The sequence below is a fragment of the Halichoerus grypus genome, chromosome 4, assembly GCF_964656455.1.
Source record: "Halichoerus grypus chromosome 4, mHalGry1.hap1.1, whole genome shotgun sequence".
Lineage (NCBI taxonomy): Eukaryota > Metazoa > Chordata > Mammalia > Carnivora > Phocidae > Halichoerus > Halichoerus grypus.
This window is the reverse complement of record NC_135715.1, coordinates 3803841-3824095: the sequence shown is the minus strand read 5'-3', so window position 1 is coordinate 3824095 and position 20255 is coordinate 3803841. Positions and strand designations below refer to the sequence as shown.

The 20255-nt window shown below is 39.6% G+C and overlaps 1 protein-coding gene across 3 annotated transcripts in view; it reads left to right on the top strand.

Annotated features, from left to right (window-relative positions):
• MYO16 (myosin XVI) overlaps positions 1 to 20255 on the top strand; it is a 574226-nt gene that overhangs the window by 378531 nt on the left and 175440 nt on the right. For all 3 annotated transcript variants that reach the window (XM_078070087.1, XM_078070086.1, XM_078070088.1), the window contains exon 21: positions 14864 to 14936. In XM_078070087.1, the coding sequence (XP_077926213.1) occupies positions 14864 to 14936 (73 nt within the window). The remainder of the gene's footprint in view (positions 1 to 14863; positions 14937 to 20255) is intronic.

The window sequence follows — 20255 nt, the reverse complement described above, 5'->3', positions numbered from 1 at the left end:
ATGTGAATCTATTCTGGAAGATTAGGTATCCTAGATTCGATGTTTAGCTGTAACCGAGTATTTGTCAAGGATCTCGTCCGTCAGTGACGGGGAGTCAGAAAGTTGGGTTACGAGGTACTAGGGGGCCTGAATGCAGCTGCGGGCAGAGCATCTTTCTGCTGCACAGCAGGCCAGCTGTTGAAAATCTCTTTTGGATTACAGGTCAGACCTGCACTGTTTGCACAGATCATCTCTGCTTTACCTACCGTCATATGACACTTCCAAGTCCCGTCTGTAGGTTGTTGGTTTGCTTTCTGTGAGGGGGATTTGTCATGGCTTCCGCACCTGCTCCTTCTGTTCTACACGATGCATAAACCTAAACTCCAAGCAGGGCTGTGTGTGATTATATTGTTCTACATTGTTCTTAAATTATTTAACCAGAAGACTTTTTTTTTTCTTTTAAATGTCAGGTGCAACCTATGACTTTTTAGAAGAACTTGTAAAAGGCTATGGGATGTAGCCATAATGTTTATAAATGGTTCTTACGGAAGTTTAATTTGTTTTATCTTTTGCAAGGAAACAAGGTCAGTTTGGGGAGGGTGAGTCTTTGAGCTACAAGTTGGAAGATTAATCTTCTCCAGAGTGGCAGCCATGGGGAGCATCCGGGTGGTGAGAATTGTCCATCCCTGGGACTTGAAAATCTCAAAAGGTTCCGACAGTGTCATGACCTTGCCACGCTACCCACAGAAAGGTCGCCTCTGCTTTAGCTGAGGGCTTGCCATCATTCCCTACACCTGGAGGCTTACAATAGTCTGTGCCTTCCTCCTTCCTGAGTCCGATGAGTAGGAAAGATTTTATTGAAAACAAGGAACATGAATTTTGAGAACATCTATGCTCCACCAGCCCCCGCCCAAGTATGGAAGAGAACTTGTACGATGATCACCTGGCTCCAGATTTAAATGTTTTCTGCTCTTTGGGACTACTGACTAGATGATCCGTAGGGATTCTCAACAGTGTGGGGTGGGACAGGGCTCAGTGACCTCTGCAGAGCAAAGGAATATTAAAAATAATTTAAATCTCTTTGCCAAACCACACACATCTTCCCCATAACGCTTGAGGAATCATAGGGAGAGTTTGAAATGCCCCTCCATTTTTGTTGGTTTTTTTTTTTTGGGGGGGGGGGATGAAGTAAGTGATAGAAATGGTGATAGAAAAATGGAATAAGAAGAAAATGTCTAGAAAGTAAATGTTTTTTCACTGTTATTTTGATAAATTGGTAATTTCCCTAAGAAAACATCTGACCATATGATCTATTGTATTGAAACTCACTTGAGAATCCTAAGTAAAATCTCATTCTCTCTTTTTCTCTCTCATTTGTTATGTATTTTATAAATTCCTGTTGAAGTTCAAAAAAGGTTCACAGAGATTAGCTGTCCTCCTTTATGGACACAAAACTGGGAACAAAGTGAAACTCGCTTCTGAAGTAAGGATTGAAGGTGTAAATGAACCGATTAAAAACCAAATGTTTACTTACTAGTTTCAGTTTTCTCCCTTAACAATTTATTGAAACGATTCTAGAGATATAAAGTCTTTGCTGGATATTACAAATCAAAAAGATATCTGCAAGAAAGATAATCTAAAATTCTAGACCATCGGTTCATCAGTAATTAAGAGTTGGTACGATGATATTTTGTACATTACTTTATCAATTATAATGTAAAGTACTTAATTCTTAAAAATGAACTTATTAATTCTCAAATGTCTCACAGAAATACTCAAACACCTGCTGTGCATTTGTGGGAAAATTAAAATAGACTTATCCTGTGTTTTTTTTTCCCCCACTGAACATATGATATCTTTCTTCATTAACGGTCTTTTTTTGGAGGTGGGGGCAGATGTACTAATCAAGAGAAGTGCAGAAGGGTATAGCCAAGTCACTCATTCACCTGCTATCTAGAATTAACACTGCTAACATTTCCCACTTCTGTTTCAGATTTTTATTAACATAGAAGAAATAGGAAATTGCTGCTGAAAGCTCAAGTTCCTTTTGTTTACCAACATAGATCCATTTCTCCCCTTCTACCCCAGAGACAACAATGTCATCAATTTGGTATAAATTTCCCACAGTTTGTTTTTTTTATTTGTTTAGGTGTTGTGTTTTTTTTTTTTATTACAAATCTATAACATTGTGAGCCATTAAGGATTGAAGAAATGCTATCACACAGTACATTTATGCAGCACTTCCCTTTTTAAATCCACACGGCTTTTGAGAGTTATCTGTATTGATACAGAAAGAGCTAATTCAGTCTTTTTAACTGCTACATTAATGCCCTTTAATGAAAAAAACCACAATATTCTCATCTCTTTCCCTTTCAAGGGACACTTAAGTATCTTTTCTTTTCTTTCTTTTTTTCTTAATTATACACAGTATTGCATCCTTGTACGTATCTCCTGAGATACATGTTTAGAGTTTTCCTCCGGGTATATATTTAGTGACAGGATTATAGGGAGAGCATTAATTTGCATTTCCCTGATTACGAATGAGGCTGAATGTGGCAGGTTCTGCCCCATCCCCTGGTGATGTGCACGGAGAGATGTGCAGTGAGATTTGTTCAGTGATGCTCAGTTGTCTGACTTTAGGGCCCTATCATAGACGTCCTTCTCCTACTTCAAAGTCACCTTACATTTTCCTCCTAAAACCCTTAGATTTCAGTACATCAGGAACTTCTGTTTATATGAACCATTGATATAATGTTATATTTTTAGTCAAATATTCCATGGTTCCTATCCCCAGTTATCCCCAATTATTAGAAATGTTTTTTCACCCCTCCTGATTTTTAATCTATTTCACTAAAACTGTATCAGTAATATATTGTTTTAATAAGTAAGTTCTCATAATAACTTTTTATTTTCTTTTTTGTTTTGGTTATCTCTGGATCTTTATTTTTGCATATGAATTTTATAATCACTTTGACCCAGTCCATAAAAAAGTTCTTTGGGGATTTTGACTGGAAATACATTTATAGATTAATATGAGGAGAATTGGCTTCTTTAGATTATTGATTCTTTTCTTCCATAAATATGATCTATATTTCTATTTATTCATGGTTTTTTCTTAAATAATGTTTGTATTTTTTAATCAATTTCTTGAACATTTTTATTTTATTTTTTTCTATGTACTTTGTACTTTTGTTGTTATTTTTCTATCGCATTTTAATTTGTTTATTGGGACTTTCAGTCTTGCGTTTCATATGTTGATCTTCTATCTAGAAACCCTGCTGACTTTTCTTATTAGTTCTAATAATTTTCCTGTGGAATATCTTACTATTTTCTAATGTAAATGATCATAATCACCTTTTTTCTCTTGTCTCTCATGTCTCTTATTTCTTCTTCTTCTTTTATTGCTTTGGCTAGCACTGCCAGTACAACATTGATAGTTTGTGGTGATAGTGTATATTCTTCTCTTGTTTCCAAATTAATGTACTGTCTCTAAATATTTGCCATTAGGTAATCTGTTTACTTAGGGTTCCAGGAGATAATCTTTCCTGATTGTTTTCTATCAAGGATGCTAAGTTTTATATGTTTTTTTCCTCTACGTATTAAGATTACTGTAACTCTCTCTTTTTCCTTTTTTGCTCATGTGGCAATTATATTGATGTGGATTTTTTTATGTTGAATAATTCCTTTATAATGTGAACTCTGTTTGGTCATGATGTCCTAGATTCAGTTTTCTAGTCTTTATTAAGAATGTTTACATTTACTTACATTAGTGAGAAGAGATTCTATTTGTTTTCTTACACAATCCTTTGTTGTCAGGTTTATGTGAAAGAGTAAATTGGGTAGCTTTATCTGATTCCTCCTCTCTAAATTGGTTTGTGCTAAATGAGGATGATAGGCGCCTTGAATGTCTGGTGCAAGTCTTTCTAAAATATTTTGGGGAGGTGGAAGGTGGATTGCCTTTTGAATACTAATTATTTTAAAGTTCATAGGTCTAATCAGATTGTTTTGTTTCTTTTTTGGGTCATTTATATTTTCTAGAAAATTGTCCACTTTAATAATTTAATAATACTCACCAATTGAATCCTAGCTTTGTTTTATAATCCTTCAATTTCTCCTGTAGCTGTAGTTTGATAATTTTTTGATGTTCCTGGTGTTTATGTCTTTACGCCAATATCACTGATGAATCTTGCTTGAAACTTGCATGTAAGAATTATTTATCTTAAAAAATCCTTTTTTCCCATTTCTCACATTAATGTTATTCCTTTTACTAAGTCCTGAAGTTTCCTTATATCCCTGTTTCAACTTTCTTTGAATTTTGCTCTTTTTTTTCCCCCCTGACTTCCTGAGTGGAATGTTTGTCTCTTATTTTTTGATGATTTTTGCTGACCCCGAGTCTATAATGTATCTCCCAAGGACCTAGCATCTTCCAGACGCTTACTATGTAATGCTCCCTTTGTTGTTTAGTTCTAAATATTTTGTCTTTATGCTGTTTCACAGATAAAATAACAAACAGTTTGTCAGAAAAAATAAATTTGACACACCATGTTTTTCCCTCCCTCATCCAAACTGGGGAGTTTTTTTTTTTCCCCATTAAATAATGAGATTTCTTTGATTCTTATGAATATAGTATGAGTGACTTCTATTTCTGTATAGACTTATTTAAATCATAGTGCTATTGCCATGACAACCAGAACTACACAATTTAGCAAAATATCTGAGACAAACCTGCTTTCTAAATAATTCTCCTTCTGCTCCATTTCCTTACCAAAACACCCATATGTATAATGATTTCCTGAAGAGCTAAGAACTTTTTCTCTGTAATTGTACATTTGTTTTTCATTATTTTTTGAGACCCATTTTTTTTCAAATAGAAGGATCAAGAGGAATGAAAAATATTCAAATTTTACTAAGGCATCAGGTATATTAAAATGTTCGGAAATAATTTTAAATTACCACATAATAAATACAAAATAACGTTTAAAATTTGACTACCCTTGTTATAAAAATTACCAGATACTACAGACATAATAATGGTTAAATTTAAATATTAATCATGATAATGTGATAAATTTTTTCAAGAACAGTGCAGCTTATTGAACCAATAAATAACTATGTACTTTTCTTTTAAGTACATGTTTTCAGGAGATGGAAAAAAAGATTTGTCATAACTATGAGAATATGACATTTTTAGTATCAAACAGGAGTTGTTTTTCCTTTTTGATAATAACTATCGTATGATTTGCAAATATTATTGGAGACCCAAATATATTCCACAAAATGTGTAAGAAATTCAGTGATTTATAAGGCTAATAAAAAAACCTTCTAGCATTCTATTTCTCGAGCTCTTTCTCGAGCCCAGAATGTAGAGGCTAAAGCTTGTATATTTTATACAAAGGATAAAATTCATTGCATTGCTAGCCATGCCCACTCTCTTGTTTCATTTCTAACTGGGGAAATGCACTTGGCCTCTTTTCAACCCTCTGATAACCTGTTCTGCTCAACAGAGTTAACCAAATCTGTATTTATTATGCTCCTCTGTGCCTGTCATTTGAGCATCGTGGCAGGTCTACCCGACTAAATAGTACTGCAGTGTTCAGAAACGAGAGCAGAATGTCCCATTCTGGCTCCCGGTGACCCAGCCTCACCGTGTAGAAAACACCAGGGAGGAAATGTCAGCACCACCATTTCAATAGCGTTTGCCTTTTTCTGTTATAATTCTCTAATCGAGGAGGATGTGCTTTTTGACATTTTTAGTTTTTGTTGGCTCCATGCTTTAACTTTTCTCGCTTCACACCATCTTATTAAAAATACATTTCCGGGCGCCTGGGTGGCTCGGTTGGTTAAGGGCTGCCTTCAGCTCAGGTCGTGATCTCAGGGTCCTGGGATCAAGCCCCACGTCGGGCTCCTTCCTCAGTGGGGAGCCTGCTTCTCCCTCTCCCTCTGCCTGCCACTCCACCTGCTTGTGCTCTCCCTCTCTCTATCTCTATCAAATAAATAAATAAAATCTTTAAAAAAATAAAAATACATTTCCAAGCCTGGCTTCTGTGCAGATGTGATATGTGATAAAGGTGCACTTATAAAAAAAAAGAAAGAAAGAAAAAAGGACACAATTATCGAGGTTATCGTTTATTGGATATTACCTATAAATGAGCTGGGCTTTGAGCTGAGGATTATTGCAGTTAATATTGACATTAGCCATGAGGTAGGTATGGTGGTCTCCCTGTTTTAGATAAAGAAACTGGAATTCAGAGAGGTTTAGTAAGTCCTTTGTCACACAGCCTGGAAGTGATGGACTTAAGGTATGAACCCCAGTAGGTCAAGATAGAAACCTGAGTTTTTCCCAAAACCTCTCCCACATTGAAGACTGTCAGCAGAGTGATAAGAAAGCATAGTTTGAAAACTAAATTTTTAAATTAACCTTTTGAAATATAGATGACTTCTTTTTTTTTTAAGATTTTATTTATTTGTCAGAGAGAGAGAGCACAAGCAGGGAGAGTGGAAGGCAGAGGGAGAGTCAGGCTCCCTGCTGAGCAAGGAGCCCAATATGGGACTCGATTTCATGGTCCTGGGATCATGACCTGAGCCAAAAGCAGACACTTAACTGACTGAGCCACCCAGGTGTCCCAATTTCTTTATTTCTGATAAAATTATTATTTAAAGTTTAAAATATCTATGTATGAACATGTTCCCAAGAGCAAGGCTGTTCTCTGCTTTTTTGTATCTGGGCTTTTAACATCCTGCACAGTGCTTGCAAAATGAGGTGTTCTGTATATATTCACTGAAAAGGTGGATGAACTAATAAATAATTTAGTTAGAAGCCACTCTCAAGAGAAGAGGCTTTAGTAGATTGCAAAGACGGTCCCAGTTCTTTATTTTTCTCTGCGTCCCTGACTTTCAACACTTCTCTTATCCAGAGTTAGGTCTCTTTCCCCTCCCTTTGAATTTGAGCTCCTCTTATGACTTGCTCTAGCCCACAGGATACAGTAAGAATGATGATGCACCAGTTCTGAGCCCTGATGCGAATCTGTGTTCTCAGATCCTGGTCCCTGCCGTGTGCCTAAGTCTGGGCGAGCTCTGAATCGGCCCTCCCCTACACAAATGAGCCTAAAATGCATCAAATTCAGTGAATCCTTGAGTCTTACTAGAACTTGTAGTACCATCATCAATAGGTGAATTTTTAAACCTGCAAATCGCTTGCACCTGTAAATACTCATACTCATGACCTTGGTTAGCTTACCTCTTCCAGTGGCTCCACCCTAACAAGTCTAAGCCCCAGAGAAGGATGAGGTCCCCACTGACAGTCTAGACTCCTGGCGTGCACCTACTGGCACCTGTCCATCCATTCGCATAGGACAGTTCACACACAGGGGGACCCCTTTCCCACAATTAGTCATCATAGTTTGAAGATCACAAACATTGCAGATGAAGGAGTTTGATGGGGTCTGGAACTACTCCCACCCGACCTCCCTGGATTACCCACCCTTACTGGGAATCCTGACTTGGCTCTGCCTTCCAGACCAGACTCACCTAATGGGGTTTCACACCGCTTGAGTTTCCCTGCGTTTTGTCCCGAGCACTCTCTGACTGACCTTGGGCATGTATCCGACTCACCATTGCCCCTGTGAACCTTAGGCTTATTAAAAGCCAAATGTATGCTACAAACACACCTTCAGAGCTCACTGTCCTTTCAAGCCTGTCCTCTCTTTGAGGGCATGGACCCGTTTGTGGTGTGCGTCTCCCAAACCCCACTGGGTCTCACAATCTCCTACCAACTGACACAGACTGAAAGGGAAGGAGAGGTATCCGTCTTCTTGATCTAAGACTGGAAGAAGCATTTCCTTGAAAAGACAAATCAGCTACAGAATTTCTGCATCCTCAAGGAGGTTTTTATTTTGACACTTGTCAATTTAGAAAAGATAGTCCAAATACAATGATACAGGAAGGAGCCCACCTTAGAGGCATATGGCTATAACACTTCTTGTTATTGTATGGCATATAGGATGATGTAGCTGCTCACTGACTCTGAGAGCACAGGGCTAAACCCAAGGAACCTACAGCTGTGTTGACTTCATTTAGTTACTTCGCTTTGCTTTTTCAAAAAGCTTTCAGGCATGGCATGTTCCCTAGGTTGATGCGTGCTCTGAAGTAAATCCATCACCCTCCTTATACCAACGTACATCGACAGCAAGGAGCTTTCCCGAGATTCTCTCTGACTCAGTTATTCAGAGAATTGGTATTTTTGTTAGAGGGGCTAAAGTCACGGGTCCGAACGCATCCCCAAGAAATGCAACTCTGCTTTCAAAGAGCAGTAGGTCTTTGCCAAGGGAGTCAGCAGATAAGGGAGGGAGATAGATAGAAATCTCAAATGTAAATGAAAACAATAATGGGATAAATACGACTAATTATATTCAAGTCCTTGAAGAATATATTTCCATCTCTTCCTTAACCTCTGGGCCACTCAGGCCTTTGTAACTGTCTTCCCTACTGATGTCTCTATATTAATAAACAGGACTTGAGCCTCCTGGAGCAGCCAGAGTTTACGAGAAGGGACACTGTTCTAGCATCGCATTAGCCTTGGCAGCAACAAGGAAAACATCCATCTGAACATTACTCATTCGACAAACATTCACCTAGTGATCTCTCTGTCCTCACACGTAGTCGTGGTCCTCATGCACACACTTCTTTCCTGCCCTACTGAAGTAGAACATAGCCAAAGTACACATATTCTATATACAGCTCAGTAGATTTGACCCATGCAACGTGTCTGTGTGACCTATACACGGGATTGGTGGGCAGGATCTCTGCAGCACTCTGGCAGGCATCTGTCATGCCCGTTTACTGTTTTGGTTTTTTTCTCCTCGATATTGGGTAGGAGAGGGGCATCCACAATGTTGAGTACAGCAGTGGTTCCTTCTTACTCTATCCCTGAGGAGTATTCCTCTGCAAACACATGTCTGGACAGAGCACTCTGACTTACTTGTCCTACTGTTGGTGGGCACTTGGGGTGTCTCTAGTTTTTGACTATATGAATAAAGCAGCCACGGATATTCTTGTGCATGTCTTTAAGTGGGCACACGCCTTTGTCACCCCCCCCCCCGATTCGTGCCCACGAGCTGAACTTGCGGGTCATTCAATGGGCTTGTGTTTAGCTTTAATAGATGAAGCCATGTTCCAGATTTCAAATGTAAGCTACCCTCAGCAATGTCTGAGGGTTCTAGTCGCTCCATATTCAACACATATAGTTTTTATCTGACTCTTTTCATTATAACTATCTATCCATATTTCTATTTTTCCTAAGCATCACTTTTAATAACTGTTGAATACTTGGAACAGCGACGCCATAATTTGCTTAAATTGTCTGCTTTTGTTCTGATATGACGGTTGTTTCAGACTAGGAATGTGAAAGTTCATATGAACTATTACTTATGGTCTTAAGTAAATTATATGGTAGGTTGATTTTTGTTTCTAACGATGCTTCTGGTAACAAAACGTACATCTGTGTCATGTGACAAATGCAGCTTATAAAGAAGGACATATGTTCATTAACAGTAGTAAGTGTTGATGCTTTTCAGCTGTGAGTGGGAGCTTTCACTGATAAGGAGGGTTTCAGTGAACTTGTATTATTTCTACTCTTAAATACGCTTGTGGAGGGTTCCTTCCCTGGCTCCCAGAGGCTGGAGTTAGACTTGGTTCTCGGACCAGCAGGTGACAGCGGGTTTAGGTGGTGATTCATTCGCAGGGCTCACAGGTGTGGGCTAGGGTTAGACAGCCTGCGTTCCTGTCCTGGATCTGTCTGGTGCCAATGTGTGCCCTTGGGCAACTTAAACCTTCTCTGTCCTGGCTCAGTATTCTCCTCTGTAAAATGGGAGGGGGGGATCATTGTACGTGCAGCATAAGGTAGTTCTTAAGGCTAAACGAAATACGGCATTTCAAATGTTCTAATGGTGCTTGGCACACACTCCTCCCTAAGATGGTAGCTCCGAGTTTTACCCTCACCCCAAGTCTTTCTTGTATATCCAGGCTAATTAACTGCAATTCTCACCTCAAGAGGTCTCGGCTTTTTACTTCCTAACTTCTCTTTCCGGTGGGAAGGAGCGTGAAGAAGGGCTGCGCTTCAGAGCCACGTTGGTGTGTGTGTGGTATCACTAGGTGAGAAGGGGGCGGACAGTTGCTTTGGTAACATCACCCCCACCCGTCACCCGGCTTCTAGTTCAGCTTGTCAGCAACCGCAAACTCTTTCCCTAATTTCTGACATGTTTGCAAAAAATGATAAGCCTCACGTACTTTTCTTCGGTCAAAGACTAAAAGGGAGGAACTCCCAAAAGTATGCACCCTGGAGTGCCCCCTCTCTGTCTTCTCACAGCCTCGAGAAAACCCTGCAAGTTTCAGACAAGCTATGGCACGGGCAGAATGAGCCTCCACGATGACACACCTTGCCCATTACGTTAAGTAAATTCTTTAGCATGTTGGTGCTAGACTTGGTGGAGGCCATCGCGTGGCCAGCATGTTCAGGGACTTTGCACCAGTACCCTCCGTGAAAGTGCATCTGACCCCGAGGGCAGGGTGTCTGGACAGCAGGATCGCTCTAGTTCCTGTGCTTTTGTATTTCAGTCTTACCCCATCTGGGCTCCTACAGGTCAGCGATCAGCCAAAGAGGCTGATTCACCTCCGGCTCAATCTAAACACGTTATGCCAGGCAGGATTCAACTGTTTCCTGAACTGACTAAATATTTAGGCAACTGTCTAATTCATCTCCTTGCCTAGGGATGATCGAGGACAAAAGCAGACATGCACATCCCACCGGACCTCTCTGCCCCAATAAAATTAGCACATCCATGTTTCAAGATAGACATTCTATTTAATTTGGACCTTCCTCCCTTCCCATTCTAACACACGTCGAGGGCAAAAACAACACCAGACAATTGCCATGGCAATTAATATTTTGTCTGATATAAAAGGTATTGCATTTTACTAATAAGTAAATGCAAGTGAGCCAGTTTTGTGAACCATCCGGAAAGTCATCAGTGGAATTCTAAGGCCGAATACGAACAGACCATCTCATTAATATGTTAATTTTGCCTGTGGGATTGAATCCTAGTGGATCTGATGACCTCTGTCAGCTCCTTGCTAGAAACTGGATATTGGGTTAAAGGCCTGTGTAACGTAAGTCACAGTACCAGTAAGAGAAATGACAGCGATGCCGAGTGCCACCCAGCATGGGCATTCTGCTGGCTGCAAGTCCTTACGACCCTCCCGCCAACAAAGCTGTTGTAATAATGGACACGGACTTCATTCAGTCCTGGATGATAACAGCGATTTTTGGAAAAGAAATGAACATGTCAGATCTGTCGATAGTTGCAAAATTAATCCTTTAAATGCATTCGTTTTCCCCCGACATTGGTTTTTCTGTTCTTCCCCTCTTTTTCTTTAAAAACATTTTTATTTTGTAACCAGATAGAGTTTGGAATCCAACATCTGTGAAATATGGGGAAAAATCATTAAAAGGGAGTGCTCTTTCAACCACATTTATGCTATTCTAAATTGCCAATTAATCATGGACTTTCCCCAGTCTGAACTGGAATATTTAACACGTGCGCTCACCCAGACACGCCTGGGGGCCCGGCATCCTTCCTCTGCTTGCCACACGAAGCCACCATCCTCACGAGAAGGGGAGGGACACTGGTCGTGCGACATCTTGTCACCCACAGCTCTTGCCCTTTGTCCTAACTTCCCACAACATGATGGGACGTACGTATGGGGCCACTGTTGCCCGGGTCGGCTGGGAATCAGGCAAGGAGTCAAGGTCCGAGTGGGAGGTTCTGGTATAAGTTGGCAGGGAACATCCGTACCGGCCACCACCACGTGGCCTTCAGCCACAACCCTGCTCTCTCTCCCCAGCCCCGGGGTCCCTGCTGCTCCGCGGGTTGCAGGAAAACCAGACGCCCTTCTCTGCCTTCCCTGCTGGGCTCCACGTTCCTCTCTCTGCCCTGAGGTCATTGTTCCTTTCCCCACCAACTCAGGAAGTGCCCAAAAGGTGTTCCCTCATATATTTTTTAAAAGCAAAGGTTAATACCCAGTTTAGAACACTTTAAAATTAAGAAATCACCTCTAGATCTAGCATCCAAGACATCTCCTGCCTACATGTGCTTTACTTTTTTCTGTGTCATGGGTTTATTTTTTAACAGGGGTGCAATTATACTATGTTCCCATAAGTGTACAAATGGTATAAATTTTGTTTCCAGCTTAGTTGTTTTTAGCTTTTGTTGTTCAAGAACATTTCCCATGCCGTCACAGCGTCTTTATCAAGATCAATTAAATACTAACTGGTTAAAAAAATACAGAAACCTTAGAAAAAAATACAGAAACCTTAGAAAAAAACAGAACAGTAAGAAGAAGTAAACAAAAGCGTTTCTGTCTCCTCTTCTTGGGCTGACTATAGTTCTTTCGAGGTCTTCTGAATATATAATTGGGGTTATTCTTTATATAGAACTTATATATTGCATTCTATTAACTTGATAGATTCACTAAAGTAATCCATCATAGGATGCATGCTATTTAATTAATCATGTCTTTAGTGTGGGATATCTGCTATTTCTTTTTGTTGTTACTATAATTAAGATAAGGATGAACATCCTTGTTTGTAAGTCTTTAATTGCATTTCTGATAATCATTTTAGTATAGTTTCCTGTATATGGAAATACTGGTTCAAATGATACGAACTTTTCAAAGCTTTATGCTGCATAACCAAATTGTTTTTTAAGAAGACTCTACCAATTTTATTTATTTATTTATTTATTTATTTATTTATTTATTTTAAATAAAGTAAACTCTACCCCCAACATGGGGCTCAAACTCATGACCTGAGATTAAGAGTCTCATGCTCTACTGACTGAGCCAGCCAGGTGCCCCAAGAATCTACCAGTTTAAACTCCCCAAAAAAGTGTATAGGAATATCTTTCTCATCCTAATTTTTTAAAGTTTTATTTGTTTAGTATCTGTAATCAGATTGACATTTATAATCTGCCCAAGCAACTTGGCAGGGGCCCCTGGCTGGCTCAGTCAGTTGAGCGTCTGACTTTTCATTTCGGCTCAACTCATGATCTCAGGGTCGTGGGATGGAGCCCCCTTCCCTCCTCTTAAATAAATAAATAAATAAATAAATAAATAAATAAATAAATAAAAATCTTTAGGAGAAAGAAAAGCAACTGTCTACCAGCGATTGTCCTAGCACTGTTTTTAATCACTTCTAATTGTAACAGCCGTCCAGGTGGACAAATATTACTTGCTGTCTCAGTTTTATAGATGATGAAACTGCAATGCAGAAAATTGAAGTAAGTTGCCCAAAGTTGTCCACCTAAAAAGTGTCTGAACCAGGATTCCTGCCTGAGACTGGGCAACTTCAAAACCTGACAAGCTTTGTCACCAAGCTCCTACAAGAGAAACAATGCAGCTCATTACATGGAAAACACACACACACACACACACACACACACACACCCTAAATAAAACAACGTCTCATGTTACACCTTAGCACCATCACTACCGAGTGATGAGCATCATCTGGGCATCTCCTTGTGCACATTGAAGTCACCAGGGTGGAAGGAGGCACACGTGGACCAACAGATTGGAAAACATCTATGAAACTGAATGAGAAAACACATTTTATTTTTTTTTAATTTTATTATGTTAGTCACCATACAATACATCACTAGTTTTTGATGTGGTGATCCACGATCCATTGTTTTCGTATAACACCCAGTGCTCCATCTTAAAATAATACTCACCTCTCATAGTTTTGTTTTATTTATGCAACTTATCCTGCAAAGAATTTGGCATTTGTGTCATCATACTTTGAAACATTTTCTTTTGATATCTCTCAGAACTGAAAGCAGAAAAAATGATCACATTTGTTTTCTTGTGCATTTTTATAGTTTCTTGCTATAACATTTTATCTCTCTAATCCATATCGAGTTTATTTGGGCATACAGGGGGAGTACAAAGCTCACTATTTTTTCTTCTAAAAAATTAAATCAATTACCTAGTGGCACCCACTCGATGACTCTGCTGCTTTGTATTTTCTGCCATGTGAAATGTATATGAAATGTATATATAAAATGCTCTCCTTCCTGCTTAGGAAGCTGCTATTTGTACCATCTACAAGAAGTAATCTTAGAGAAGGGATATCATAGAGTCATTACCTTTTTAAAAAGAAACTGGTCATTTGAGTGACATATTACAGACCCTAAAATATTATGGTAATGTACTGCTAGGGAGCACCAAATACAGGCACAAAAAGAGAGTTGGGTGTCAGTTGCGCAGTTTGGACCAAACGAGTGGGGAGCAAACCACGAAAGTGTCTGCATCAGCCAGGATAGTGGTATTGAAATGATCCGTGATGACGACGGACCATCACCCCCACCGGCAGAAAATCAGGACAGGAGTCAGGTCCTGCTGAGCATCTAGAGCTGCAGTGTGGGAGGGCTGGGTGTGCGCCTTCCAGGGGACCAGCGTTCCAGAATCATCTGGGGCTTTCTTTGTAAGAAGCCTCCTCACACCCTCTCCTCGTGCGTGCTGCCCCCATTCCCCGCAGAATCCAGGCTGTCGGGGCTCCCACCACCTTCTGGGTTTTCTGCCCCCTTTCCTCACTCACTCCGAGGTTCCATGTCTGTGGCCGGACCTCCCAAGATGGCTGCAGAGGGCAGGAGAGAGAGTTTACATCGAAAGCAGGGCTATCACGAGGTACTCCCATTGCTTGCTTCCAAGTTGACACCCAAGTATCATGTTCTTCATTCTCCTGTATTTATAAGAATTTCTTTAGGAAGATCATAACATAATTTTTGCAGGTCTAAGTATGCTTGCTCACTGATTCTTTGTTTACTTTCAGCCCACAGACTTTGGATATTGGAATACTGGACATCTTCGGTTTTGAGGAATTTCAAAAGAATGAATTTGAACAAGTAAGTGAGTTTCTTTTGAAACTTTATAAACTCTAATGTGTTTTTTCCAACTAATAAGTGAATTCTTTAATTCAATAGAGACTGTTTGCATAATTACTTGCAAATACAGAATTAAATTAAGTATTTTGCTATCCTGTTTTAAAATTTATATCCCTGGTTCATGGACATATTCATCCTTATTATGTGGTCTGCAAACAACTGGCATAATCTTTTTTTTTTTTTTTTTTTTAAACAGAAGCACTTGTTTTTAAAGATAGAGGATGCTATTTCAACCAGGTCGGAGAGATGGAGGGCATCGCTGTGTGAAATCAGGGCAAAGGTCTTTAGAAACCTTGGCCAAAAATCAGAACAGAACACTCCATTATGCTAAATACTGTTATTTGTAGGAATTGTCTTTCTGTGACATTCATACAAACGACTATCGGAAACTCGTAAAAATAGATTCAAGAGGCCCTGATTATTTTTAATCCATTTATAGTTTAGGGCACTCTGAAAAATGCTAGTTCTTTTTTTAAGGATCTCCATAGTAATGTATGAATCCATTTAATCGAAGTAAGTGTATCTAAAAATTAAGCGTTAAAGAAGAGAGTAGAAATAGAACTTGCCCCAGCCGGCAGAGAAGGGGAGGCGAGCCTATGCAGAGGTACGGGGGGAAGAGAGAAAACCAGGCCGGGTTACAGCATGGGAAGAGTCCCAGCCGTGCCGTGGTTAGGAACGCTCTTAATAATGACATCACTTGTTCGGCTTTGCTTTTTTAAGGGACATAGCGTCATGGTGAATGACACCAGATGGGAGTTTGAAACCCAGTTCTGTGACTTTCATGAGCAGAGCTGTCTCGGTCAAGAGCAAACATCTGTAATGAGCCTGGGTCTCCTAGTGTGTAAAATCGGGACACCGATAGACTTGCAGAGCTGTGGGACTTAAGATGCCTGTCCTAAGGGTTCCGGTGGCATTTACTAGCTCCTGTCCACGTGTGAGAAATAGTGGAGAGCCACCGACCCTGTTGTAAATGAGGACACTTGAAAACCTTTTAAAATTCAGCCCTTTTTTTTTTTCTTAAAAAGTGGTGCAGCATCTTGTGAGTAGATCCTAAATCATGTTGACTCACCTCATCCAGGGTGAGTCACCATGAGTCATGTTCTTTACAAAACTTTTAAAAAGTCTGGTACGAAATCAGGCGAGGAGGACCACAGATTTCTCCTCCTTTCAGATTTCTGTACCGTGGGTGAGTGGGAAAAGGAGGACTGTGGTTTTATTTATTCACCACATACTCTAAGAAAACTAGGGGTTCACGGAGGCAGAGGACAGTTAGAAGACTCACCGGGAAAATGGTACAACAGACGTGCGTCTGCGGGCCTCGACCGAGATGCAACTCTCAGCACAAGAACTTGAAGGTCGTCTGGCCAGCAGTATTGACTCCTGACATGTTTGCCTTAAAAACATGCAGGCTCTCCTGTCCCCAGTGAGACTCCCTGGTTTCTCCATCTCCTGGTATGCGACATGCAGAAACCACAGGTGTAGGGGGCTTGTCATGGCCACTCCAATGCCAAGCTCCCAGCACCTGTTCCACACCCCACACATCGATGCATCCAGCCTGTGCTGATGACTGAGATGGACAAAACCTGTGTGTTGTTTTCTCATTAAAACTTTCTTCTTTTACTACAATTACCTATAGCCCTCCTTCTTTCTTTCTGCTAAATATTTTTATTATATATTTTAGAATATATTCACAGGCTGAGATTTTCACAGAACAAGGAATGGCATGTTTTCAAATCTAAAGAATGAGTCTCTATTAAATACCAAAAGTTAGTTTTAGACACTTCTGGGTAAAATCTAAAAATCAATTCTTAGGTTTAAGTTATGAAAAAAAAATATTAAAAAAAGAACTGTACCTTTTTCTTAGGTTTGGCTGTTGTATACAATAGTAACTGGGAGCCATTTAGAAGAATAAAATTATTTTCTTTGTGATGAATTCAAATCTCAGCTTACAGTGGATTTAGCAAATTTCTAAATTTGCATGTGAACTTATCACAAAGGCTTTAGTTTGAATGTTGCATTCTAGATTCCTGAGTTGCTAATAGAATGTGAACTTTTTCATTTTATATTCCATTGCAAACTTCCAACAAAATGTTTAACAAATCAATACTATGTTCTGAATCAAACCCAGAAGAATATTAGTGCCTTTATAACTATTTATTTTATTCTGTTTTGAGCTTTTTGACCCATCTCTCAGCTATTTGCTAGAATGTCAGCTCCTGCAGTGTTGAATTGTGTCTGGTACAGTATTTTGTATATAATAGAAGCTTAACAAATACAGTTTTTTTTTTTTTTTTAATTTTTTTTTTTTTTTTTTATTTGCGAGAGAGAGAATGAGACAGAGAGCATGAGAGGGAGGAGGGTCAGAGGGAGAAGCAGACTCCCTGCTGAGCAGGGAGCCCGATGTGGGACTCGATCCCGGGACTCCAGGATCATGACCTGAGCCGAAGGCAGTCGCTCAACCAACTGAGCCACCCAGGTGCCCCTTAACAAATACAGTTTTAATTGAAATCTCGAGAATGAATTCATAAGAAAACATCTTCATAGTGGATCTCCTAGTGATTTCCTTGCTCAGGAATAAACATATGTATTTCAACTGTCCCTCCATAGGAAGCCTGACAAATGTTTAGAACAGGGACAGTTTGAGGAGATGCTAAGAAGCACTTCAAAACCTCAGCATCTCCAACCTCAGTATCCCCAAGTAGCTCTAAAAGATTAGATGGGCCTCTGCGGTTCTTTAGATGAGAATTTATTTCAGCTAATAGGAATTGCTAATCCTGTTTTAATGATTCGTTTCTATTTAGAACTATTTTACATATTATAAAAAGATATTTAGAGTAATATATATATATATATATATATATATATATATATATATATATATATATATATATATATATATATATATATATATATCAGCAGTAGTTGGATGGTTCAGTAGAAGGGGGGTCATCCTGGGGCGCCTGGGTGGCTCAGTCGTTAAGCTTCTGCCTTTGGCTCAGGTCATGATCCCAGGGTCCTGGGATCGAGTCCCGCATTGGGCTCCCTGCTCCGCAGGAAGCCTGCTTTTCCCTCTCCCACTCCCCCTGCTTGTGTTCCTGCTCTCGCTGTCTCTCTGTCAAATAAATAAATAAAATCTTTAAAAAAAAAAAAAAGAAGGGGGGTCATCCTAAGTAATTGGAGTCCCAAAGTATAATTTGGAAGGCTCTGAATCTACCAACCTCATTATTTAAATAATTACATTATTACCAGCTTATCTCTGTTATGTAATACCTGCATTGTATGAACCCTATTTCCTTCATCACATAAAGTTTATCTCTAGCTCTGTAAAAATATCTCCTAATGCATGGAGGGAGAAGCCTCTGCAGCTGTCCCTCCGGCATCAGGCAGGCAGTGAATTCTAAGTTTGTAATGCTCAAGAAGCAGAAAGACAGTGAACAAGACAGGGTTATCCCTTACACATCACAGTGCCCATGGTGCCAGAAAGGAGAAAGCAATTGGAGGCATTAGAAAGTGGGAGAGAGAGGTAAAAATATTTCTAGATCCAGATGTGATGATGTATTTGGAAAATCGAGAAGAGTGATGCAACGTCATGGCAAACAACAAGAGGACTTGAGAGGGAAGCTAGTTGTGGCGTGAGCACGCAAAACCAGTAACTCCTATAGAGTTTAAAAATAGCATGTCAGAGGCATGGTGGGAGTGAAGATGGACTGACTTGGTCAAAATGAAGTAGATAGCCTAAGTGAGGGACTGTGTAGTGGAGAGGGCTCCTGAAAGTCACGCACTTAGACAGAAGGGCTTGGTGTCTAAAGATGCCCATCCTCCCTAAGCCATGACACAGGTCACTTGGGACGGTCCCACTACAAATAACTAAGGAACGGAAGGCAGAATTAGAGCAGCTCCATTCTGCCGCTCCCGATATGTACGGAATCAAGGCAGGAGTATCGGTGACTGCTAACGTTGCAACAAGAGACACACACAAGATGCTTATCGGTGTTCTTGCCAAGAAAGAAAGAAGGGTGAGGATGGAGGGAAGGAAGAGAGAAAAGCTGAATAGAATGAAGTTTCCTGAGCTAACTACTAGATAATAGGGACCAAGGACAGAGGAACATGATGCAATAAACCATGAGGATGCTCTCTGCAAAATCCAGCACATGGGAAACCATACAGGACGAATGGCCCGATCTCTTCAAATGCAAGGGTAAAGTATAGAAGGCAGGTAGCCTACAGATTCAAAGAGATCTAAGAGATAGAGAAGTCAGTTAAATATATGAGCATTATGTAGATCCTTAATTAAGTATAAAATTTACGAGTTAACTAATGTAAAAACTGGACATTTGATGAAATGAAGGAATTATGTTGATAGAAATCATGTGTGTTAAAGCTACTGTGGTTGTGTTTTCTAAGTCCTCATATCTTGGAGAATTATACTAAAATGCTTGCCAATTAAATGACACAGTGTCTGAGAATTACTTCAGCTGAGTCTAGTGTTGAGGGTAGTAGGAAAGTGGGTAAAGCAGAATTGGCCATGAGTTGATAATCCTTTAGGTTTGTGGCTGGCAGATGGGGGTTCATTACTTTGTTCACTGTGGAATATGCTTAAAACTGTCCATAACATTATACAATTTTAAGTAAATGAGAATATTTTGAGATTACATAGATATTATTTTAATAAACACTAGAATATTTCCACACCTAACAAATGGGATTGCAAAACTCTACGAGCTACAAATCTTTACCAAAGGCACAAAGAACAAAGTCATGGAAACTAATGGTTTAACATTCAGTAGTTTTCCTAAATTTCCCACTACCCACATAAAATGCAGCTATGTCTAATGAAATGCTTGGAACTATGGAATTTAGTAAAATTGCATGTCAACAACCTACTGTAAGAATATAGAGAATTTGAAGAGAGAATACATTTGTTCAAACTTAAACTCTCTTGCAGAAGATAAAATTGTGATATGCGACCTGTTTTCAAGCCAGGCTTCATCTAAGCTGATTTCAGAAGGTTACAAACTCTTTTCTAAAAAGTGAGATTTACTGGAAAGTCCAGACGAACAGTAATTCAATCAGGCCTGAGCTAAGTGTTCGAACACCAAAAAGGTCAGATACCTTGACTTCTAAAATTTTAGGAAATGAAGTAGTATATTTTGTCAACCTCAACCTCAAAAAAAATAATACCATAAAATCCTTAGTTGTGAAATCACTATCCTAGAAATGATACAAAGCTAAATCGTCACCCTTCACGTGGAGTACCCCATTTTACAGATGGGAAAAGTG